The sequence below is a fragment of the Theropithecus gelada genome, chromosome 6 (assembly GCF_003255815.1).
Source record: "Theropithecus gelada isolate Dixy chromosome 6, Tgel_1.0, whole genome shotgun sequence".
In the NCBI taxonomy this organism is placed as follows: Eukaryota; Metazoa; Chordata; class Mammalia; order Primates; family Cercopithecidae; genus Theropithecus; species Theropithecus gelada.
The window spans coordinates 145,957,350-145,982,630 of NC_037673.1; the positions used below are offsets into that span (position 1 = coordinate 145,957,350).

Genomic DNA, 25,281 nt, shown 5'->3' on the forward strand with positions numbered 1-25,281 from the left:
TCACTTCCACATCAATACCCTCAGGCTGAAAGAATTCACATAGCTCTGCAACTTCACCTATCACCCCTGGAATAAGAACTCTCAAACCTGCATGTCTGGCTTTAGGTACTTCTCTTCTGACCCCACGCCTGGGAAATGTGTGGCTTCACAGATTCACGATATGTGATTCTGATAGAAAATGAAGTCCTACTATGACACATAAAACAGATTTCTCTCCTAATTTTACATTTTCTCTTAATCCAGCTGGGGTTGAGAGGCAGGTCCTGATGATAGGGTTTTCCAATTTCTCACCACAGCTGATTTCAAGCTACCATGTCACCAAATGTTCAATTGGGAAGAAATGAGCAGTTTTTATAAGCTAAGACATGCCTTCAGCTCTCCACTGTCTGGAGCAAGTCCTACGGTATTTGACTTCATTCCATACTCATGACTAGCCGCAGATTGATAGCCTGGTGATTACTCCCCCTTTATAGATGAGGATACTGAGACAAATAATAGGTCTTGCACCAGATCCCTTCCCAGTTCATTCTGCCACCCATTCGGTCTCATTTTTGTTTGCCAGTGGCTCTTCAAACTTTATTGTGCACCAGAATCACCTGGGGATGGCCAGGATAGAGGGTTTCTTCTTAAAACACAGATTACTAGACTCCATCCCAAGTTCCATTCAGTGGGTCTGTGGCAGGGCATAAGAATGTGCATTTCTAACAAATACCCAGACCATGCTGGTGCTGCTGGTTCTGGGATCATACTTAAAATCACTGCCCCGTGGCTAGAGTAGCAATTCAGTGGCCAAAAGGGCATCAGTTGGGTTCTTTCCTAGCCCTGCCACTAAAAAGCTCTGTGACCTTGAATGGGGTATTTTTCCAAAAGAAGCCCAGAGCTTCGAGAATTGACCATCTCACTGTTTACTTTCCATGCATCACTGCTTTCTTCTCATTTCTCTCTCTGAGCTTGTCACCACTCCAAACATAGTATCCAGGGACAAAAAAGCAGAGTAAGGAATCTCCAGATTTTGCAAGCAGCAAAGTCCTCCTATTAGGCTTGACATTCTCCTGGGTGACAATGCACATTTGAATATGACCTAAAAGGCACAGGCAATGATTCAGAGTAAAATTAATGTACAGTGTTTTCCTTCCTGATGTCCAGTTATAAATATAGGACATTTTCTTCTAAGGACAGAAATTGCAGATAGGGTCATTTAAAAATACATTAAGACTGGGTGCAGTGGCTCACACCTGTAATCCCAACACTGTGGGAGGCTGAGGCAGGAGGATGGCTTGAGCCCAGGACTTTGAGATCAGCCCAGGCAACAGAGAGATCCTGTCTCTAAAAAAATAAATAGCTGGGTATGGTGGTGCGCACTTTCAGTCCCAGCTACTTGGAAGGCTGAGGCAGAGGAATGCTTGAGCCCAGGAGGTCGAGGCTGCTATGAGCCATGATCGTGCCACTGCACTCCAAACTGGGAAACAAAGTGAGACCGTTTCCAAAAAAAAAAAAAAACAAGATAGATTTATCCCATAGGAGCAGATTATTAGCCTTAAAATCCAAACTTTCAATATGTAATGGAAACCAGTGAGTCCTTACCACCAATTTCTGAGGTTGTTATTGAAGCAACTGTTAGCATTAGGAGCAAGACTTTTTAGAGGGTTAGACTTGGTGCGACGACGGCATGAAGAACTTGTTTTCTGACTTCCTACCACTGATCAGAAAATTGAGGCTGGGTGCAGTGGCTCACATGTGTAATCCCAGCACTTTGGGAGGCCGAGGTGGGCGCATTGCCTGAGCACAGGAGTTTGAGACCAGCCTGGGCAACGTGGTGAAATCCTATCTTCACTAAAAATACAAAAAATTAGCCAACTGTGGTGGTGCGTGCCTGGAATCCCAGCTACTTGGGAGGCTGAGGCACAAGAATCGCTTGAACCCGGAGGTGGAGATTACAGTGAGCCAAGATTGTGCCACCACACTCCAGCCTGGGTGACAGAGTGAGACTTTGTCTCAAAAAAAAAAAAAAAAAAAAAAAAAAAATTCTACTCTCAGGACTGCTACCTGTCCTAAAAACCATCCTATTTCCCTAAAGTTGGGTTTATGCTTGCTGCTTAAATGCTTTTACTTATCATCTTCTGCCTCTAACATTTAGTATCATTTATGATCTCACTTTTGTTCAATCTCCTCCTTGGTGGCACTGCAAGGATTTGCAGACCAATAAAATTGTCATTGGATAGGGTCACGGCTGGATTGAACATTTCTTACTCTAAATACTTCATTATTTCAAATTTTGGTAAAAATGTTTGTGACTGAGGGCACTCTCATTATCAAGCCCACGTGAACCTTCAACACTTTCTATGCCACTCATTTGGCTCTGTGCTAAGGAATGGGTACTCTCTGTTGGCTGAACACATGTTTTGCTACCATTCCTCCAAGATTAATTTCCTCAAGGTGAGGAGTCTTCACCATCTGGCAAAACCTTACTCATCTTTTTTTTTTTTTTTTTTTTTTTTTAAGACGCAATTTCACTCTTGTTGCCCAGGCTGGAGTGCAATGGCGCGATCTTGGCTCACCGAAACCTCCACCTCCTGAGTTCAAGCGATTCTCCTGCCTCAGCCTTCTGAGTAGCTGGAATTAGTCATGTGCCACCATGCCCAGCTAATTTTGTAATTTTAGTAGAGACGGAGTTTCTCCATGTTTGTCAGGCTGGTTTCAAACTCCCGACCTCAGGTGATCAGCCCACCTCGGCCTCCCAAAGTGCTGGGATTACAGGCGTGAGGCACCACACCCGGCCTACTCATCCTTTCAGATGCAATTCATAGAGCATTTTCTCTGGTCTCCATCTGCCCCATGAGTACTGTATCTGTAACACTCTATATTGCATATAGGTCCGTTTGAATTGTCACCCCTGAATTCCCAGGGACTAGCACAGTGCCTGGCATTTAAAAACTCAATTCCTATTATCGTTTGTATAGGAATTGGACTTTGTCATAGGCTAAAAAAAATCATGCATGCCATTATAGAAAACCCAATAATGTATGCTTCATAATTTTGCAGGGTACAGGATGGTCAATGATTTTAAAAACTATCTCAAATACTTTCACTTTTTTTGGTGGCACAAGAAACACTAGAAGCTATTTTATCGGTTTTACTGTCTAAATGTAGACTAAAACATTATGCTGTTAATGGAATTACATACGTTAGCACAGTGCAAATCAGTTTTGCAATTAATAAAAAATATTTACTTAGCAACTGTTAAAAGCAGTTTCTAAAAATATCCACCTCCACCCTTTCTTCTCATCCTAAATATCTAATGTAGCACTTTCTCACCAAGATTTGTGCCGCTGTTCATTGGCATACAGAACCAATAGCAGGCTGCCTGAAATCCACAGGAATTGTTTCCAACAGTTATTCAAACTATTTTGCTTCTCTGAATTAGCAGCATTGAAGACTTAATATGGTAATGACGAGAAAAGGCTACATTTTTTTACCTAAGACATTCTGTTCCATAAATGACAGGCTATAAAAGTACTACAGAACTATGAGAAAGAACACCCTGTCAGTGAATACACTGGTATATTAAAACAATCTACATAAACTTAGGTGCATGGAAATGCTCTAAAAGTGTAAAAGTATTCACAACTTCAAGCAAAAATAACTTGGTCAAGTTTGGTTTTATGTAGTAGACTGCAAATCTAATTAATGTATCCCACTCTTGTAGATATAATGTATCTTAAGTCCAGATACAGTTTTAGTCAAGTTTTAAGGTGATTTTTAGAAAAAAAAAATCAACTGTTAATAAGACTATGAAGCAACAAGACTGGCTTTTTTTTTTTTTTTTTTTTTTTTTTGCTATCAACACATAGATGAAGTATTGATGATAACTAGGTAAGGGATGGCTAATAAATGCATTATATTAAAAAACTGCTCTGGCTTAAATGTGCCCCTAGAAAACATATATTACCTCTAAATGTGAGTAGTACTATTTGGCCTGGGTTCTGGTCTTGCTTGGGGAGCTTGACCACATCTGCACATCTTTTGGGGCTTCATATTCGTTAATTGGTCTCTAACAGACAAAAGAAAATGAGCTCTAGCATTTGGCTCTACATATTGATTCCACTGATGAGCCACAAAATGACCAAACATGTCAGTGGATAAATTAGTAAAAAGACTGATGATCTGCCCCTTTCTCTTCTGGACCTGCATATTTTGTGGAGTGCTCCTATTTTAGTGGATAGATGAGGGGTGGAGTTGTTTAACGACTCCTAAGGAATGGCAAACCTTTGCTATTTGAAGCCCAAAGGATCAAGACACCAGCGCAGCCTTGTAGGACACCCACAATTTTTTTTTTTTTTTTTTTGAGACGGAGCCTCGCTCTGTCGCCCAGGCTGGAGTGCAGTGGCTCACTGCAACCTCCGACTCCTGGGTTCGAGATTCTCCTGCCTCAACCTCCTGAGTAGCTGAGATTACAGGTGCGCACCACCACGCCCAGCTATTTTTTGAATATATGTATATATTTTTTAGTACAGACGGGGTTTCACCATGTTGGTCAGGCTGGTCTCAAGCTCCTGACCTTGTGATCATGATCCACCTGCCTCGGCCTCCCAAAGTGCTGGGACTTACAGGCCTGAGCTACCACACCAGGCCCACAATTACTTTCAAAACACACACAAAGTACTGTCCTGCCTCTTAAAGTCATTCCCTCGTACTTTCACTAAAGATCCTTACTCCATTCTGCCTGTTCACATCCCCCCACCACCCCAATCCCCAGCACTATCACATAGCAGCCTTTTGCTTATGGCAGAATCAGTTCCCATCTGGTGGATGTAATGAAAAATTCATGACTAGACTGGAAAATTACTATTAAAATTTCCCAGATTTTCATGTAAATTAAAAAATACTAAAAAAAAAAAAAAAAACCTCTGCAATCTACTGAGATTTACATATGCCTAAGCACTTCAAAGATATCCTTATCCCACTGTTATGCCAGTGGACACATCTTGTTTTGTCACTCCTTTCTCTAACACCCTAAGCAATTAAGTACATCTGTATTCTCTAATCAGATATATGTCAACTAGTATGTTAGAAAATGCTACAAAGAAAGAACCAAGTTACTCCAAACATTTTACTTAAGGCTCTGTAAGACTGCTTTTTAACTTACTGGGTGTGGATACAGGGAAGCTACTCATTGCCTTTGTCTTTTAAAGTGCCTGGATCTTAGTTCAAAAATGCTCCAAGAATAAAAATACTTCACTGTTTGTGTAAAGTTAAGGACCGACGCAGAAACTATCCATTTCCTTATTATACATGGGCTCTGCCCTGCCCAAGTTTGAGGGGGCTAAGGGAGGCAATATAAGCACACAATATTTTTTCTTTTTTGAGACAGAGTCTCACTCTGTCACCTAGGCTGGAGTGCAGTGGCTCGGTCTCGGCTCACTGTAGCTTCTGCTTCCTGGGTTCAAGCAATTCTGCCTCAGTCTCCCAAGTAGCTGGGACCACAGGGGTGCAATACCACGCCCAGCTAAAATTTTTGCATTTTTAGTAGAGATGGGGTTTCACCATGTCGACCAGGCTGGTCTCGAACTCCTGACCTCAAGTGATTCGCCCACCTCGGCTTACCAAAATGCTGGAATTACAGGTGTGGTGAGCCACAGCACTCAGCCAAACACACAATTTTCTAATTTCAAAATTTTTAGATCTGAATTAAGCACACTCCATTTATAGTCAATTTAATTTTGAAACCGAAAAGACTATACATCTAAGGTGAAAACAGCTGCAATTTAAAAAATCTTCATTGCCCAACCTTCCAGTCATTCTGGATTTTAAATCTTTCCAGGCTGCCATCCTATTTGATGTATACTTTGATGTAAGATATTTAGACACTATTAAACTACTTTGAAAGGGGAAAGTTAAGGTCTTATAGCACTCAAGCCTGGGCGACAGTGCGAGACCCTGTGTCAAAAAACAAATCAACAAAATAAGGGAATATAACTATCTTCCCTCCAACTTTGTGCTTTGGTATCCTCATATGCAAAATGGAGATAGATGTACTTAACAGGATGATGAGGATTAGGCAAATACATGTAAAATAGAATAGTGCATGACACTCAGTAAATGATGGCTCATATTATCAATCTCTGGGTTTAAAAGGGTGATATAACAAGAGAAGCACCATGGCTTAACTGCATGAAAGCAAAGAAAACCAGGTTTAAGTCTTGGCTCTATAAAGCTTACCAATTACCAAGATGCCTTGCCTTGGGCAGCCCCACTCTTTTCTGAAACAGTTCTTTAACTGTTCCTTATTACTGTCATGAGGAATAAAACAGATGAAATACGTTACGGATTCTGAAAACTATAGTTTGCAAAATGGTGATTTTTCTAACACATAAATCCTTTCACCTTAAATGAGCTGACATTCTACTTCAAGTTAGAGTTTTCTCTTCTCTCCTTTTTAATGTCAACATGGAATCATGGTATCTTATTCAGTGAGTTGTAATCTTGCTACCAGTTTATTTTGATAATTGACACAGATTTAGCAAGTATAAATCCTTCAGGTGGCTCCTGTGCCCTTTTGACATGTATCAACCTTTTTGTTGTTGTTGAGACGGAGTCTCGCTGCGACACCCAGGCTGGAAGTGCAGTGGCACGATCTCAGCTCACTGCAACCTTTGTCTCCCTGGTTCAAGCGATTCTTCTCCCTCAGCCTCCTGATAAGCTGGGATTACAGGCGCCTGCGACCATGCCCGGCTAATTTTTGTATTTTTAGTAGAGACGGGGATTCACCATGTTGGCCAGGCTGGTCTTGAACTCCTGCCCATTTCAGTCTCCCAAAGTGCTGGAATTACAGGCGTGAGCCACTGTGCCTGGCCATTTTTTTTTTTTTTTTTTCTGAGATTTCCTTTGTGGCACCATAATAGAATGTTCCAGGTTCATCTCATATTTCTCCATCCCAGGAGTCATTATTACTCTACTTTTGAGTATGTCCTCAAAACTGGTCTAACAAGTCATTTCAGAAAACAAACAATTTCACTTCAACAATATACTGTTTGATGACTCAACACAAACTGCATGGGCTGCTTAGATCAATTTACACTTGGTTCATTGCAATCTTTGGCTGTTTCAAACATACACTGCTAAAAAAAAAAAAAAAGATTGTCATTAAGAATATTACAGTAGACGTGAAAGTTTTGAGGAGAAAGAACCCCCCACCCCCCAAATGTAAGCAATGGTAATGCATTTAAAGTATAGTATCACAAAGTCTCACTTAAGAGAGCGCACACCTGGGACAACCCTTCTTTACTATACTTCGTAGATGTCCTCACATCTTGATTAAATGGTTGTAACTGCTTAAAAACTGGCAAAGAGAAAACCTAAAATAATGCTTTATACCAGTTTGAGTCAGAACCAAACTCTTCCAGACTAGCTGGAAAACGACCCAGGAATTCACCTGCATTAAATGCTGCTGAATTTAACTGAGCTAAAATTGTCTAGGCCATCCCTTCTTAGAATTCCCATGACTCATTCTAGTCAAGAGTTATTAAGAACATATTCCTTAATAGTTCAGCAAACTTCAGGGAAAACTAGCTCATTGTCTTGGGTTCTAAAGTCCTTTTGTTTGATATTTTTATTATAATGAAATTAAACTTATGACTAGTACAGTATGCTCAGCTTAAAACATTTATGAGTACTGCAAGGTCTAACAGAAACAAGAAAAGTCTTAATAAAAATATTTGTGGATGGGAAATCATTGTGAAAGCAAACCTCCAAATATCCATTTGTAAGCCATAAGAGGATAAGCACAACCATATGGGAGGAGATAACCAGTCTCTCCCTTCATATATATTCTTTTTTATTTCTTGTTATACCTTCCCAAAACAGAGACATTCAACAGTAGTTAGAATGGCCATCTCCCAACATTTTAAAAAAACTGCACCCCCCAATGGGTGAACAAAGTAAAGAGTAGTAGCCTAGAGTTCAGCTGAGTAAGCCACTGTGGAGCCTTAAGTGGTGAGGTCTTCCCATTTCAGAGTGATGTGTCTTCAACTTGTATCATCATTTTAGCGGAAAAACATAATTTAATTTTGGTGAAATGAGATTCATCTCGCGACAGGATTAGTAACAGCATTCACTGAATTTCACATTCTTCTTTTGTGAACAGTGAAGAAAATGAATGGTAGCTAGAAGATCAATGGGATTCCAGCTCCAGCTGCAGATGGAATGACGATATACCAGACAAAAAACACCTATATTTTGATTTACAAAGCTAATAGCAGTTTTAAATCTGCAACTTAATCACAGACCAACTACACCACAACCTTTTCAAATGGCAAAAATACAAAAAAGTGTTACAAAAATATTTCAGAAAAAGTGCATAGTCTAAGTGCATAGTAAATAAAAGCACTGAAAAATATCTTGCTAGAGGGAGTTCAGCTTGGAAAAGTTATTACCAAAGCTAAACATTTTTATTTTACACAAACTATACTCAAAAATAGCTTTATGAGACCGATTTCTGGCTAAAAGTATCAAAGGGTTTATTAGTCAAGAAACAAATACCTCAACCGACAAGGGTGGATAGAAAAGAAACAAAGAAGCTGCCTACCCCAAAAGTTCAGACTTAGTAAGATTTCTTCAGTATTACGGTACTAATATCCCTTAATGGCAGAATGTGATAATCATGGAATTAATTATTGCTAAAGTAGTTTTCAAATAAAAAAAGAAAAAAGAAAACAAAACAAATTAAACTTGACACAATCTGACCAAACACGTGTCAATTTACAATTTCAAGGTTATTTTACAAAATACCTAACATTTACATAATAGGCTCCCGGCAGCATTTCCAGACAAATGTTCTTTTAATTTATCCTGACATGCTATAAATGAATAAATTACATTATTTAAAAATTATCATCAGTAAGTTTTCCTTTCTCATGGGTCAGAGAAAAAGAAATGAGCGTGCAAAGAAGATTGAGAGGAAGCGCACGCACACAGATAACTTAAAGAAGCAGGAGGGGCTGGGGAGGGTCAACAATCACTGAACCTCACACAGTGTGATGCTCTCCAAGGGTGAAAGTCAACTGCTTATAGCCACTTTACAAGTATTTTAAAGAAAAATGTTTTGTAGGGAAACCCTTTAATGCTTTCATTTTTATTCAAAATCAGTCCAGCTGCTAGTCAGCAGGCAGCAGCTACAATACCAAGTTCTGGCAGTTGCAGAACTAGATATTGTGCCTGCAAGTCATAAAAAAAAAAAAAAGAAAAGAAAAAAAAAATGAAAGAATGCCTTTCCCCTTCAGACAAAAGAATTACTTTTTCGTTTTTTTTTTTTTAAAAAAAGAGGAAAAGTTATAACACGAAACCTAAATTGACTTGCAAAGGAATACCATGTAACAAATGGCTTGAAGTAGTCTATCAAAAAATTGGGGAGATTTTTATTTAATAGTGAGTCAGCAAGGCATTTTTTGTTGTTTAAAAAAAATCTCATTTCCTTACAGAAACAGTTTTTAGTTTTTAATGAACTTGTAAACAAAAAAGCTCCCATTTCAAAATAAAAACAAAATCCCAGATCATATAGATGTTTACAGTGATTACATTTATCTAAGCAACATACATACATGTTCAGTTGTAAGATGTTAACTAAATTTCTGTGACAAATATGCTTTTTCTTTTTAATACCAAGAACATTATAGAGTTAATGCAGAGTCCTAAAGATAATCTAGTAGTCACTAAGTTTTTCTTAAGTCTTCACTTTAGATGCTGTTATTTCTAGCACAATTAAGCAGGCAGAGTCTTTCATATGCTCAAACACTGGAATCTTTGGTTGCTACCATATCAGCTGGCTTGCAGACAAGAAGCCAACCATTTTAAGAATGTTTTAAGTGAACAACTTGCAAACCCCAGGGATGGAAAAACCCTAAGAATGCACAATTGTGAGCATTTACAACCATCACAACTGTGGCTGAAGACTGTTCATGCCGTTCTTCTGAAATGAGATCTCAAAGCAGTATAGTTCAAAACAAAAGGTTTTAACAAAAAATTGGCATATGCACAATTTCTCCACCAATTTGTGTGTGTCAACCATTTAGTTAACTTTTCCACTTGAAAAAAATGCAATAGAAAACCGGACACCATGTTTCACTATCTCAGTTAATATTCACAATTACAGCGGCTACAACTCAGGACACAGCATCACCAATGCTGCCCAGAGTCAGTTTATACTGAAATTAAGTTCTTTACACCAAGTAAATGGTTGTCCACAACCACTGGCTAGTGTACATATGAACTAAAATTTCTAGATTTGGGGAGAAACAAATGCTGCTCCGATCATCTGCTCTGCTTCTTCTGTTCCTCAATTCATGCTTAGAAACCTGGTAAAAAATCAAAACAAAAAAAAAAGTTAAAATTCCAAGTTAAAAATTTTAAATTACACCCAAAATATGGAAATTGGGTGGAACTGAGCCAATAAGTATAGTGGCTCATGTTATTTCATCTCTTGTGAAAAGTATTAACTCAACTTTTTAAAACAAAATCATGAATCTATACTTTAATTTTTTCTGTTTTGAATGACTCTAGGAAGGAGTGGTACAATGAATTCAAAGCCTCTCAGCATACTAAAATAATTATTAGTAATTCAAACGATCATGTTTCTGCATTTTTAGCACCCAGAACGTATTAGGCATTCAAATATTTATCAAACCAATGAAAAACAGATTGCTTCGCTTTAAGTAAAGAATACAATTTTAATCCTACCATGAGCACAAACTTGTGCACATTATTTCTGACACAAATTAAAACGGTTAGCTTTAATAATAAATGCATTCAAGGCATAATTATCTGTATTATTTTACTAAACAAAGACCTGAGAAGCATGTAATTTCTGTAGACAGACCTTTAAAACTTCTTTTACCAGCCGCATTAGATTGTTTTGTGACTCATTAAAAAATGTAAGCAAGTGATGCTTTTTTGGCTTTATTTACTACTCAAGCCTACACATGTTATACATACTTTCCTCCTCCATCACAAGTAGACCCTAGGGCTTCTACATAGGCCCTGGGCCAAGTTTGAATACAAGAAGCCTCAGGTCATAACCACACTTTATCTACAGCTAAAGGCAAAGGGAGAAAATATGCCTATCCCACATAGCCTGAAAATCTCGCAAGCACCGTTTTTCCTCTCACCAGACACCCACTCTGAGGCATCAATGCCCCTCTGTCCACCTCCTTACAAATGAGCTAGAAACTACATACAGCTCGTTCTAGCCCACTCCAATCAATCCTCACTTCTTCAGCCCAGGCCACATTTTCTTCAATCATAAACTGCTCCTTTTCTTTTAGTTCTTTTTTCTTTTTTTTGGAGACACAGTCTTGCTCTGTCACCCAGGCTGGAGGGCAGTGGCAAGATCTTGGCTCATTGTAACCTCTGCCTCCTGGGTTCAAGCGATTCTCCTGCCTCAGCCCCCAGAGTAGCTGGGACTACAGGCACCTGCCACCATGCCTGGCTAATTTTTGTATTTATAGTAGAGACACGGTTTCACTGTGTTTGTCGGGCTGGTCTCAAAACTCCTGACCTTGTGATCCGCCCAGCATGGCCTCCTGAAGTGCGGGGGTTACAGGTGTGAGCCAACCTGCCTGGCCTCTTTTACTTTTTAAACATTTGTTGGGCCATCTCCCATGATCTTTGTGGGAGAAACAAAATAATTCTACTATTTATTTCTTATGCATATATGCCTGGTTTTTTTTGGAAATAATAGCAAACATACAACAGAGTAGATGCATAATAGATCTTTGTTGCCTGGGTACTAAGTCCATAAGCAGCAAATGCCAAAAATGAAAGATAACAAAACTTTGAGAATATACATCACCACAGGGAATATTATTTGATGCATGTTATTAAGAAGTATTAGCGAGGTAAACCTTTCTTTTAAAGACTGTCAAGCCAACCCTTAATTTTAAAAAATCTGACTAAACCCTGTGACCTAATTGCAATTTTAAAATACAGGAAAAGTTTCAAGCTTCTTGTTTGGGAGTTTAAAAAAGAAAAAAATTACAATACAGGATAAACGATGCAGGTTAAGAAACTAAGGATTAAACAGAAATGGCCCTTCCCCCATCAGGATTTGGTTTCAAGTCCTGCAATTCTTCTTAAACATGAATTAAAAACATATTTTCACAGCTACTAAAATTGTTGGGTTTTATCAGTTTTCTTATGCAATCATATTAAACTAATTCTTACGAATATACCAAATGGCTTTCAAAGGGAGAACCACCATCACTAACAAACTAAAATGGAAACATGTTACACTGTCAGTCAAAATACAAGGAAACTCTTGTGCCTTTAATAATAGGAAAACTTTAGAATATATCTGTACATCTTTTGACCTGGTATCTGAGGAATTGCTGAGTCAATAAATGATTACAATTGTTTAGAAACTGGTGAAAGGACAGCCTAACAATATTCCTGGTAGAATAGAGCAGTCAAATCCAGCTTTAACTCTTCAGATGAGTCAATGGTATGAAATTCCAGCCAGGGATCAACATTTCTCCAGTGAATTGTCCTAAGATGTTACTGAAGTATGTTTAGGAAAAAACCTCAATAGGAATATTCAACAGGTATTCAACATTCAGTCTTCAAGTACTAAGCATTCTTTTCCCCAATATGCATTAGTCTTTGGTTTTTATCTTGCAGATTAGGTGGCTTATTCAGGCTTCCAAGAGTTCAAGAACCCATCTTCACTGTAACATCAGTTAAAATGAGGAATGATTTCCTTTATTCCTAGGAAAAAAAAAAAAAAAAAAAAAGGAGGGGGGAGTTAAAACAGAGTTGGAGGATTAATGTGATGATTAAGAAGTTAACAGCTTAATTAAATTTAAAATCTGTGAAAAGGAAAAAAAAACGTTTATTTTTATATAACTAACAAGGAGATTCTATCCCTGCCCACCACCCAATCTGAAATCTAAAATATATGTTCTGGTGCAGACGAGGCAGCTCACATCTGTAATGCTAACACTTTGGGAGGCTGAGGCAGGAAGATCACTTAAAGCCAGGAGTTCCAAATAAACCTGGGCAACATAGTGAGACTTTGTCTGTAAAAAAAATAAATAAATAAAAGGTATGCTTTTTTTTTTTTTTTTTGAGATGGGGTCTTGCTGTTATGTTGCCCAGGCTGGACTTAAACTCCTGGGCTCAGGAGATACTACCACCTCAGCCTCCCCACACAGTGTGTATCTGTTCTTATTTGTAAATTAATTTCAAATGTTTGTGACTTTTTAAATAGAACCAGAAACTAGTTCAAAGGGCTATTTACGTAGTAGGAAGGCTTGTAAGTTTGTGACGGGGTTCTGAATTTTAGAATCCCTTCACACTACAACTTTTTAAAAGTTATTTTGAATATACTTTTCCTATAACATGGTTGTGGGTTATTTTTCTTTCTTTTTTTTTTTTTTTTTTGAGATGGAGTCTCGCTCTGTCGCCCAGGCTAGGGTGCAGTGGCTGGATCTCAGCTCACTGCAAGCTCCGCCTACCGGGTTCAGGCCATTCTCCTGCCTCAGCCTCGCGAGTAGCTGGGACTACAGGCGCCCGCCACCATGCCAGGCTATTTTTTTTTATTTTTAGTAGAGACGGGGTTTCACAGGGTTAGCCAGGATGGTCTCCATCTCCTGACCTCACCGCCCGCCTCGGCCTCCCAAAGTGCTGGGATTACAGGATTGAGCCATCGCAACGGCCTTTTTCTTTTTAAAAAAATTATTTAAAATAGAGATGAGTTCTCCCTATGTTGTCCGGATGGTTCTCAAAATCCTGAGCTCAAGTGATCTTCCCATCTAGCCTCAAAAATGCTGGGATTATAGGAGTGAGCCACAGTGCCTGGCTGCTTATGTGGTTCTGTTGGTTGCACAGAATTAAGCTTGGAGAATTTTATATCAGACTGGCAGTATCTAAAGTTAAAGAATAATAATGTAAAAAAAAAAAACAACCCTCTAATAACTCTTCCTTCCTTACAGAAACTAAGAGTATTTAAAGTTGGGAAAGATAAATGACAATTTTAAGTACAGGAGGTATACATTATTCCTAAACTGCATTAAAAAACAGACTAAATTCTTTTGTCTTCCTTATAACAGAATTCACTTTGCTACACATTTCTGATGTTCTGGAGTTTTAAAATACCTGTTGTAATTGATTCTTTCCCCAGCTGGTAGATGCTCTGCATTCAGCACCACTGAGTCACAGCAACGCTGTATTCTTCTAGGTCTTCTAACAGTTGTGCTATCATCCAGATGATCTAACAAGTTGCAGAATTTGAAGGTCCAGCAGTCTTGGAGACATGGACTTTAGATGACCACAAATCAACTCTTGCACTTTCATCAGCATTTCCTGTTGGGTTATTTAGATCTTTCCAGCTTTACTGTCCACAGTAAAAAAAAAGCTGACAAAAATTCAAGATTTCAGCAAGAAGATGCAGTTCCCTGGTACTTCTTAGAAAATTCAGAGCCGTGTGTTCAGACTGTCCAGGTATTTCAAGATCTTCCCTGTGATTTGGGTGTGCTGCTAAGTGACCAGCACATTCCTAGCAGCAATTGGTGAAGTCAGAAAAAGTCAAACTAGACATCAATGGTAGATGCAGCCCAGTAAAACTGGAAGGTAATTCAAGGAAGACTGTGGACTTCCTTGTCCACATGGTAGGACAATGTGAATAGAAAATAATACTTGTAATCTCCTCTGAATGTCAACACTTTGATAGCTATCTATATTATTGATAAAACTCCGCTTAGTAACTATGGTTAGGGTAGTAAACAAATGGGTTAAGATGATGAGAGTACAGAATAGAATTATGCAAGAATCCACCTTTGGGTTCACTACCTTCTGAAATTCTCCCCCACCTCTGCCCTCAATTAAAGAAACACTGAACTTCATTAGATTTTGAATGTCCTAAAAATATTTCATTTTCCTTTACTTATTTTTAATATCTTGAAAAATACTTTATTGATAATCACATATAGTCAAAGGGAGTTAAATAAATTTCGAAGTGTGTTGGGTGTGCATCTTATGTATTTTTCTTCTGAACATGAATAAAAACAATATTATAATCTTGTAGTAATTGAACATTAAAAACTAGTACAGATAATAATTGGCATAAAGAGAAACTTTTTTTTTTTTGAGACAGAGTCTCGCTCTGTCACCAGGCTGGAGTGCAGTGGCGCGATCTCAGCTCACTGCAACCTCTGCCTCCCAGGTTCAAGTGATTCTCTTGCCTCAGCCTCCTGAGTAGCTGGGACTATAGGCGCACGCCACCACGCCCAGCTAATTTTTTTATTTTTAGTAGAGGCGGCAGCTAATTTTTGTATTTTTAGTAGAGGCAGGGTTTCACCATGTTGGCCAGGATGGTCTCGATCTCTTGACCTTGTGATCTGCCCGCCTTGGCCTCCCAAAGTGCTGGGATTACAGGCGTGAGCCACTGCGCCCAGCCGAGAAAAGTCTTTGGATGGGTATTGGAATGGAGTATTTGAAAAGATCTAAAGAATATAAGGAAGACAGAAGTCTGCCTATTATTTAATAGGCCCACATTAGCTAGATAAGCCAGACTTAAACAATCTTTAAACATTCTTAGTAAGTTATTAAAACAACACCTTTTACTGAAGAAATAGACATATTTTTCAAAGATAACCATATAAAACATTAGTAAATGCTACCATTTTGGGGATTTTCCTACATTAGAGATTTACTTGCTTAAAATACACTTATGAAACTTAGTTCAGTAATACTAAATCCTCTGAAAGTGAAGAGTAATAAAATGCATTTAAAAAGCACCTTCTAAAAATTCCTTGTTGTGACACAGGGTCTCATCTGTTGCCCAGGCTGGAGTGCAGTGGCATGATCATAGCTCACTGCAGCCTCAACCTCCAGGGCTCAGGTGATACTCCCAACTCAGTCTCTCAACACAGGTGGGATCACAGGCACTCACCACTATGCCTGGCCTTTTTTTTTTTTTGGCGGGTGGGGGGTAGAGGGAGGGTTGTGGGTGGGATGTTGGAGGGAGCTGGGACAGGGTCTTACTATGTGGCCCAGGCAAGTCTAGAACTCCTAGGGTCAAGCAATCCTCCCACCTCAGCCTCCCAAATGTGTTGGAATTATAGGCATGAGCCACTGAGCCTGTCCTAAAGTTTTTAACTAGAAAATCCTAGTAGGATGTTTTCCTCATTATTAAAAGGATTTATTGGGATCAATGAATCATTGAGTTGTATGAGTTCCTTTTTTTTTTGAGAAACAGTCTCACTCTATCACCCAGATTGGAGTGCAGTGGTGCAATCTTAGCTCACTGCAACCTCCACCTCCCAGGTTCAAGTGATTCTCCTGCCTCAGCCTGCCAAGTAGCTGGGACCACAGGTGCACGTCACCACATCTGGCTAATTTTTGTATTTTTTGTAGACATGGGTTTTCACCATGTTGGCCAGACTCTCAAACTCCTGGTCTCAAGCGATCTGCTTGCCTCAGCCTCCCAAAGTGCTGGGATAACAGGCGTGAGCCACTGCGCCCAGCTGAGTTACTTCTTAAATAAAAAACCACTATAGTGGACCTTAAGAGCCTATGCTTTTAAATGCCCTTGTTACTCAGAGACTGGAAGCAGGAGTAACATAGAGCAATTGTTTTCAAACTCCAGAATTCCTAGGAGATTTCTTAAAGGATAACCTGCTGGGCTGGGGGTTAGAAGTTAGGGGAGTATGTTCCTCATGCTTATTTCATGCCTAAGGCCCTAAGGCCAGCTACATTTTCATGGTTTATGCGGGTTTCATGTAAGATTTGTCTTGAGCACAAGATTTTGTATTAAAAAAGAAAGATGTTTTCAAGATGTCAAAGAGCAAAAAGAAGTCTGCGTTCTGTGAAGTGGCACTTTTCAGTAGCAATAGAGATTTACTGCCTTAGAAGTGTATTTCTGAAAAGCAGTCAATGACATGTGATGTGTTTTATGAAAAGCCTAATTTTTAAAGTCGATGTTTATGTGATAATTTGTATGACCATTGTCTCTAATGATGCTATAAAATTTTTATAAGATTTTAAGTTGCTTTCAAAAAAAATAGCTACAATACAAAATAAGGATTAAACAAGTTTAATTACAGTTCCCCCCTGCCCCCTGCAAGGAAATATACTAACTCAGTGGATCCAACTTCTCATCTTTAAGACCTGGATAGGGCAGGACAAAAATTCTGCTTGTTTACTGAATAAGAGACACACAGTAAACTAATAAATAAACTAATTCAAAATAAGGTAATTCTTTCTGAAGTCTGCTGAATGCCTGAAGTAAAATGTTCTAGGTCAGATGAGACCTCAATCTAATTTTAGTTATAGAAACTGCAACTTGCGATGATCCTATTATCCCAGCTAGCTTTAGGCAAAATTGGTTTCATTTTGTGAGGAAAAGCAAATACACTATAGGTTGTCAGGTGTAACAAGTCCTTGGGTTAGAGACTCTACTTGGTCTTACCTAAATGGTAGGACTGTTTTTCAGTGACACTAGCTACATAACACATTATTAACTTCTTGGCACTATGATTAGTTACACAATGATTAAAACACTCAAAAGGGGCAATTATCCCAACTGAGATGCAGAGGCAGAGCACTGTGTGAACATTAGTGTTTGTTACCCTGAGTTTAAATGTCACCATCTGAAAAACCCGACGACAATAAACCTTCAACTTTGAATCCTTCCCAAATACAGAAACATGGAATAGAAGTATCTCAACTTCATTCCTAACAGATGAGCTGCTGGGATGAGGATGACATGAGTTAATATTTCTTGAAAAGCATCTTCAGATTAGAATCTATTTTTAAATTATAAAATAGTTTAAATACAACACTAAAAATGTGAAGCAAAGATTAATCTATAAAGGCCAAGTTCAGACTAGAGCAGTCATTCAGAAATTTAAAACTTAGAAACCAAGAGCCAAATCTTACTTGCCCACTACTTCCAGAAAGTAGGCAGGTATCAGGAGGTAAGCCCCAGAAACGGGAAAAAAAACACAAAACATGAAAATGGGAGTCAAACTGTATAGCAACAGTGTGCCCTAACAGTTCTACTCCTTACAGGCAGTAAGAGTGCCAGAGAAAGGAAGAAAGGAAATAGACTAGCGGTTTCAACGGCATTTGCCGTTATCTTCAATTTGCAAGGCCTGACTGCAGACTTCAATTCCACATTAAACCCTGGGAGCCTGATATTTGCAACACTGTAAAAAATCAAGCCAAAAACAAAGGAATCGTTTTGAAATTAAGATCATATGTAGTTAAACTGCAAATGAAAGAATTATTTTTGTGACTAGAAAAGATGTGCTGAGCTTTGCGTTTATTTGAGCATTGAAGAGAGAAAATGAGATGCTCTGCAACTGAGAAGAGAGACACTTCGGGGGTCATGCCAGACTCACCTCTTGAAATTACGTCATGTTCACAATTTTCCATTTTAAATGCTAAAGCATTAACATGCAAAATAAAAAAATCTTAACATTGTTAGTCTGAAATAAAGTCAAAATATGGCTAACCAAATTCATTATTAGGAATCAACAAGTGTTAGGTCTAGGATTTTGGATTGATTGATTATATTATATTCCCAACACCAAATTTTTGGAAAGGGGGTTAATGAATGAGTAAAAAGGATGCAGTTGTTAAAAAATGACCCAAAATCCCAAGAGAAATGATATAAATATACACACATATATGTATATAGAAATACATATACATATATATGAACAAGGACATTTGGGTTTAAAGTTAGTAGTCAAATTTTCCAAGGACGTCTTTTTTTTTTTTTTTAACACAGAGCCAAATTTTATGTATTTTAAAACCACCTCCTTGATCTAACACTGTTAGAAATGAATGAATTACCCAATTTTGTATTCAATTTTTTCCCTGTAACGTCACTTGGTTCTTGGCTACTAACCTTTCATGTTACTCTTGGTTTTGTCAGTTTGCTTGCCTGTGGGGGTTTGGGCCTGCTGACCCTGCCCACTGGAAGAGGCTGCCTGCTGTGCTGCTTTCTGCTTTAACATTGTCCAATCAAACGTGTAGTCATATTGATGGTTCAGGGTCCTGGAAAACATAAAATATTTTATGTTAATCCTTTAATAAGAGTCCAGTTATATAACCTACTAACTTTTTTTTTTTTTTTGAGACGGAGTCTCGCCCAGGCTGGAGTGCAGTGGCGCGATCTCGGCTCACCGCAAGCTCTGCCTCCCGGGTTCACGCCATTCTCCTGCCTCAGCCTCCCGAGTAGCTGGGACCACAGGCAACCGCCACCATGCCTGGCTAATTTTTTTTTGTATTTTTAGTAGGGACAGGGTTTCACCATGTTAGCCAGGATGGTCTCGATCTCCTAAACTTATGATCCGTCTATCTCAGCCTCCCAAAGTGTTGGGATTACAGGCATGAGCCACAGCGCCCGGCTTTATAATCTACTAACTTTTTAAGACAGTGAGAGCATTTCTTCACACAACGAATATTTCCTCAAGTGTGGCAGCTTCTAAAATATTTCTCTTATGTATAAAAAAGGCAGCATGAAAACTGAAACATCAAGTCAAGCTGTCAGTTATCTACGGGAATACTCGTAAGAGGAGGTACTTCCTAAAAACAAGAGTAAATATTCAACTGGAAGTTTGGTTATAAGATGTCTGACTGGTGCCTTGGGAAGACACTTTTCTGGGGTTAAAGGATTACCTCAATTCTCTCTTTTTTTTTTTTTTTTTGGAGACAAAGTTTTGCTCTTATTGCCCAGGCTGGAGTGCAGTGGTGCAATCTCGGCTCACTGCAACCTCCGTCTCCCAGGTTCAAGCAATTCTACTGCCTCAGCCTCCTGAGTAGGTGGGATTACAGGCGCCTGCCACCATACCCGGCTAATTTTTGTATTTGTAGCAGAGACGGGGTTTCACCATGTTGGCCAGGCTGTTCTCGATCTCCTGGCGTCAGGTGATCCACCCCCATCAGCCTCCCAAAGTGCTGGGATTATAGGTGTGAGCCATTGTGTCCGGCAGATTACTTTTTGTTTTTCTCTCTTTTTTTTTTGAGACAGAGCCTCACTGTCACCCAGTTGGAGTGCATTGGCGGGATCTCGGCTGAATGTAACCTCCGCTTCCCAGGTTCAAGAGATTCTCCTGCCTCAGCCTCCCAAGTCGCTGGGATTAAAGGCAAGCACCACCTCACCTGGCTAATTTTTGTATTTTGATGGGGCTTCACCATGTTGGGCAGGGTGGTCTCGAACTCCGGACCTCAAGTGATCTGCCTGCCTTGGCCTCCCAAAGTGTTGGGATTACAGGCGTGAGCCACCGTACCTGGCTGGATTACCTCAATTCTTATTCTCTTCCAACTAAGAGTTTGAGCCACATGTAATCTATTTCCCCCCGCTTTTTCAAGACCAGTTCTGGGTTGTGCCTAAGGAACCCTACCCGAGTTTAGGACTGCTACCACTTGATTAGACTCCATGACTATGTGATATTTTAATTGCTTTTCTATTTGGTACTGTAAACAAAGTTGGAGAGTTCCAGAAGGCACTGACAGCCACTTATATCTAATATGAATTATAACTATTCTGGAAAAGTTACATTCTACTTTGAGTATGATTCAACTCTCCACTCCAAACTAAAATCACCTATTTACACTGCAAATAGAAAAATGCCAAATTAGTCCCAAATAAATCAGTTTCTTAAATCTTTTATTCATGTTAGTCAGATCTGCTTTACTTTAGTATTTATCAGAATGAATTTGTTAGGTAAATTTAACCAATTTCCCTCACAGAGTTTATAATCTTAAAATACCTTAAAAACTGACCTGAAAAGAATGCGGAATAGCTGCCTCAGATACATGTAATCTGGGGCTTCCTCAAAGCGTAGCCCACGACAATAGTTTAAGTACATGGCAAATTCTGCAGGAAACCCCTGTAAGTTCAAGGGTTAAAACAAAGTTAAAAACAAACATTTCAAGATAGAAAAATAAATGCATTTAAGTACAAGCAAAAAGATATTTTTGGGTGAGATATTTTACCATTTCACAGGAAGATATGAGAGCTAAAATGATGGCTTGGTCTCCTCATAAATTTAAATAAAATTTCATGACTCTACCTACCCTATTATGTACAATATTAGTAGAAGAAATACATATGCTTTTCCCATATGTGCTTGTCCTATACAGTACTATGTTCTTAAATAACTTACATAGCCCACTTGTTAAAATTTGTCATTTCATCAAAGCCCCGCCTCTTCATAAACTATTTTTTTTTTTTTTTAAAGACAGGGTCTCAATCTGTCTCCCAGGCTGGAGTGCAGAGGTGTAATCTCAGCTTACTGCAACCTCCACTTCCCAGGCTTCAAGCGATCCTCCAACCTCAGCTTCCTGAGTAGCTACGACCACAGGCACGAGTCACCATGCCCACTTAATTCTTTGTATTTTTTAGTAGAGACAGGGTTTCGTCATATTGCCAAGGATGGTCCCAAATTCCCAAGCTCAAGAGATCTGCCACTCTTGGCCTCCTCGGTCTCCCACAATGCTGGGATTACAGGTGTGAGCCACCGTGCCCAGTCTTCAGAAGCTTTGAAATGGCTGCATGATATTCTACCTAGTATACACATCATTAACTTGTTCTTTATAACTGAACATTTAGATGTATTCTAATTTTTCTCTATTATTAATAATACTGCTAAGTACATCTATGGGTATAGAATTTTTCCACTTAGCTCCTTAGGAAAGATTCTCAACAATGTATAAACATTTTCAAGCCTCTAGGTATTTATTAGTCACCAAAAGGATTCCCCAATCAGCAATGTGGAAATACAAAATATTAAAAGAGCACAAACCTCTATATCTCCTCTCCTAGAGTAAATGCCAATGTGGAGAGTGGTAAAGTTAAAGGAGGCAGTCTCTTTCTACGTTATGATTTTGAGAAATTTGTCATGTCCTGGAGTTAGGAAGGATAGAATGGAAATGCTTGCAACATTTTTTATTGATTGCACTGATATAAATTGGGTGACCACTTGAAACATATACATGTTAAAAGATGTAAAATAATACATATTATACATCTTTCTAAAACTCAACATTTATATACATTTATGGTCTGTGTTAATGGGAAACAGCATGACAATGAGACTGAAAACAATCTCACCACTTTATAATCACTATTTTAACTCTCACTGATTTCTTCCCTCAACTATTTATTTGTATACTGCTTTGTACTTAATTTCAGGTACATAATTCTTTCTTGTCTGAAAGACCATATGGCCTTCTTTTTATGGAAGAGATCATGGTTATTCATCATGACACAAATACCTCTCTATTCTAAACTCAATTGCCTTTCTATGAAGTTGAAAATTTCAGAAAAAATGAGTGTGATTCAAACTGTCTTCTGTATTCCTGTATTGTTGGAGAGTTGCTATTTTGGATTGCTCCAATCTGTCTGCATGTTTCCCTGTTCCTTAATGTACTAATTGTTGATAAACTTTCTCTTCCAGCACTAGTTTACGGTAAGGAGAATATTTCTTACTTTTTCTTATAGATTAATGAGGTTCTATTGAAAATGCTTACCTGCCCTGCTTATTTTCCCCCAATTTTCAACAGATTAGAGAGCCCTAACAAACCAGAAACTTATAAAACACCTATTTTACTTACTTAAAATGTTTATTTAACTTATTTTTTATTATTTTACTTATTTTTGTTGTTGTTGAGACTCCGTCACCCAAACTGGACTGCAGTGGTATAATCTTGGCTCACTGCAGCCTCAACCTCCTGGACTCAAGCATCCTGCCCCAGCATCCCCAAGAAGCTGGGATTACAGACATGTGTCACCATGCCAGGCTAATTTTTGTTATTTTTTGTAGTGATGGGGTTTCACCATGTTGCCTAGACTGGTCTTGAACTCCTGGGCTCAAGCGATCCACCCACCTCGGCCTACCAAAGTGACTACGGCTGTGAGCCACTGTGTCTAGCAAAAACACCTATTTAAAAAGACCCCATGTTAAAAGCCCTTGTTAAAGATATTTAGAATAATAAAAATGTACATTTAAAATGGTGAATAGCTACCTAACTCAATGTTACAAGTTCCAGAGCCGGCAAATAAAATGCTCCTTTTTCTTCTTGGATCATTCATTCATTTATTCACTTATCTGAGACAGAGTCTTACTCTGTCACCCAGGCTGGAGTGCAGGGGCGCAATCTCAGATCCTTGCAAGACAGCCAAGATTGCCCCACTGCAACTGGCGCTTCCCGGGCTCAAGTGATCCTCCTGCCTCAGGCTCCTGAGTGGCTGGGACCACAGACATGCATCACCGCACCCAGCTAATTTTTGTATTTTTGGTAGATAAGGGATTTGACCATGTTACCCAGGCTGGTCTTGTGGAAATTCTCGGCTCAAGTGATCCACCCACCTTGGCCTTCTAAAGTGCTGGGATTGCAGGCGTGAGCCACTGTGCCCAGCTGGATCATTTATCTATTAATGTAGAAATGGGGTTTCCCCCTATGTTGCCCAGGCTGGTCTTGAACTCCTGGGCTCAAGTGACCTACTGCCTTGGCCTCCCAAAGTGCTGGGATTACAGGCGTGAGCCATTGTGCTTGGCTTCATTTATGTTTTTTTTAATATTCATCATGCATACTTACCTTACATAAAACTTCAACAGGCGTGGACATCTTCTTTTCACTAATCTTTTCATATTTTTGTTTCTTTGTTGCGGCCTGTGGAAAAGAATAAAATCAAAAAGATATACTCAGTGCTACTGAGAAGAACCTTAGTAGTTTAATGCACTAGACATATAAACATATACCTGTGAGATTCAAGAGAAATTTTAACCCAGAATTTAAAAAATCAAAGTATAATACATCTAAAAAATTTTTTTCCCAAACTGTTAACTTCTGATGTAAGTTTCTTCTCTAAGAACATAATTTTAGCTATAGGGAAAGGGTGAGTCTAATAGGAATATATGGATATTAGATTTAAATAAAAATGGCTGGGGCCAAAATTGAGAAGCATTTTCTTTCTTTCTATATATTTTTAAGAAGATGGGGTCTCACTATGTTGCCCAGGCTGGAGTGCAGTAGCCATTCACAGACTCAGCAGTAATTCCCTGTGGCCTCCAACTTCTGGCCTCAAGCAATCCTCCTGACTCAGCCTCTCAAGTAGCTGGGACTACAGGTATGCATCATCATACCCAGCTGAAAAGCATTTTCTTTCCTTTTTCCTTTTCTTTCTTTATTTTTTTTTTTTGAGACAAGGTCTCCCTCGGTTGCCCAGGCTGGAGTGCAGCTTACTGTAGCCTCGAACTCCTGGGCTCAAAGCAATCCTCCCAGGTCAGCCTCCTGAGTAATTGGGGCTATGGGCATGTGACACTACACCCTGCTATTTTTTTTTTTGAAGTAGAGGTGAGGTCTTGTCATATTGACCAGGCTGGTCTTGAACTCCAGGGCTCAAGTGATCCACCCGGCTGGGCCTCCCAAAGTGTTGAAGATTACAGGCATGAGCCACTATGCTTAGCCTGAAAAGCATTTTCTTAACCCATGTTCAACACAAGGGCAAAGGCATCAGATTAATACAAAAAAAAGTTTGTTCATCAATTAGTGACATTAATAAATGGAGTTAACTGTGTAAGTCACCATATTTTTCTAAAGTGAAAATACTCATATTGGATAAAGCCACCTACCCAAGGACTGAGCACTAGCTCACAGTCACTCAATCAATACAGGTATTTCTTTAAAGAACAGGTAAGGTACAAAAATAGCCATTAAAATTTAGGACACACCAACAGTGGTGACTCACACCTATAATCCTAGTACTTTAGGATGCTGAAGTGGGAGAATTGTTTGAGCCCAAGAGTTTGAGACCAGTCTGGGCAACACAGTGAGGCACTGTTTCTACAAAAAAAATTTAAAAATTAGCTGGGCATGGTGGCATGTTCCTGTAGTCCCAGCTACAGGTAGGAGGCTGAGAGGTAGGACTGCTTGAGCCCAGGAGGTTGAGGCTGCAGTGAGCCACGACTGTGTCACTGCACTCCGGCCTGGGCAACAGAGCATGACCATGCCCTGTGCCCCCACCCCCACCCAAAATTAGGACACGGTGATTTATCATTAACACACACTCACAAAAGTAATGGTAAACTCCTAGCTAATAGAAACAAAATGTTAGGACATGTGTTGCTGGATAAACAGGTTTTGCTGTACATAAAAACATACATTTTCAACATAATGGCAACATATTAACGTGAGAAAGTCTCCACCTTTCTTAGTCCATGTCCACTTCCATCTGGATAGAGCTAGTGGCTACCAGTGGGTACCAGCTTACTGTCTCTC

The 25,281-nt window shown here is 39.1% G+C and overlaps 1 protein-coding gene and 1 pseudogene across 6 annotated transcripts in view; both read right to left on the reverse strand.

Annotated features, from left to right (window-relative positions):
* Nucleotides 1-7,591: 7,591 nt before the first annotated feature.
* LOC112627091 lies at nucleotides 7,592-9,667 on the reverse strand (annotated as a pseudogene). Its single transcript, XR_003120014.1, has one exon. The product of XR_003120014.1 is annotated as an uncharacterized LOC112627091 (transcript).
* The window catches only part of CSNK1A1 (casein kinase 1 alpha 1), a 56,326-nt gene continuing 40,510 nt past the window's right edge, over nucleotides 9,466-25,281 (reverse strand). For 2 of the 5 annotated variants that reach the window (XM_025388404.1, XM_025388401.1), the window contains 4 exons: nucleotides 23,599-23,673; nucleotides 20,782-20,888; nucleotides 18,902-19,050; nucleotides 9,466-10,349 (listed from right to left, as the gene is read on the reverse strand). In XM_025388404.1, the coding sequence (XP_025244189.1) occupies nucleotides 10,342-10,349; nucleotides 18,902-19,050; nucleotides 20,782-20,888; nucleotides 23,599-23,673 (339 nt within the window). In that variant the 3' untranslated portion in view covers nucleotides 9,466-10,341. Of the gene's footprint in view, nucleotides 10,350-16,214; nucleotides 17,155-18,901; nucleotides 19,051-20,781; nucleotides 20,889-23,598; nucleotides 23,674-25,281 lie in introns of those variants that run through there. The other 3 variants (XM_025388406.1, XM_025388402.1, XM_025388405.1) reach the window with 3 other exon arrangements.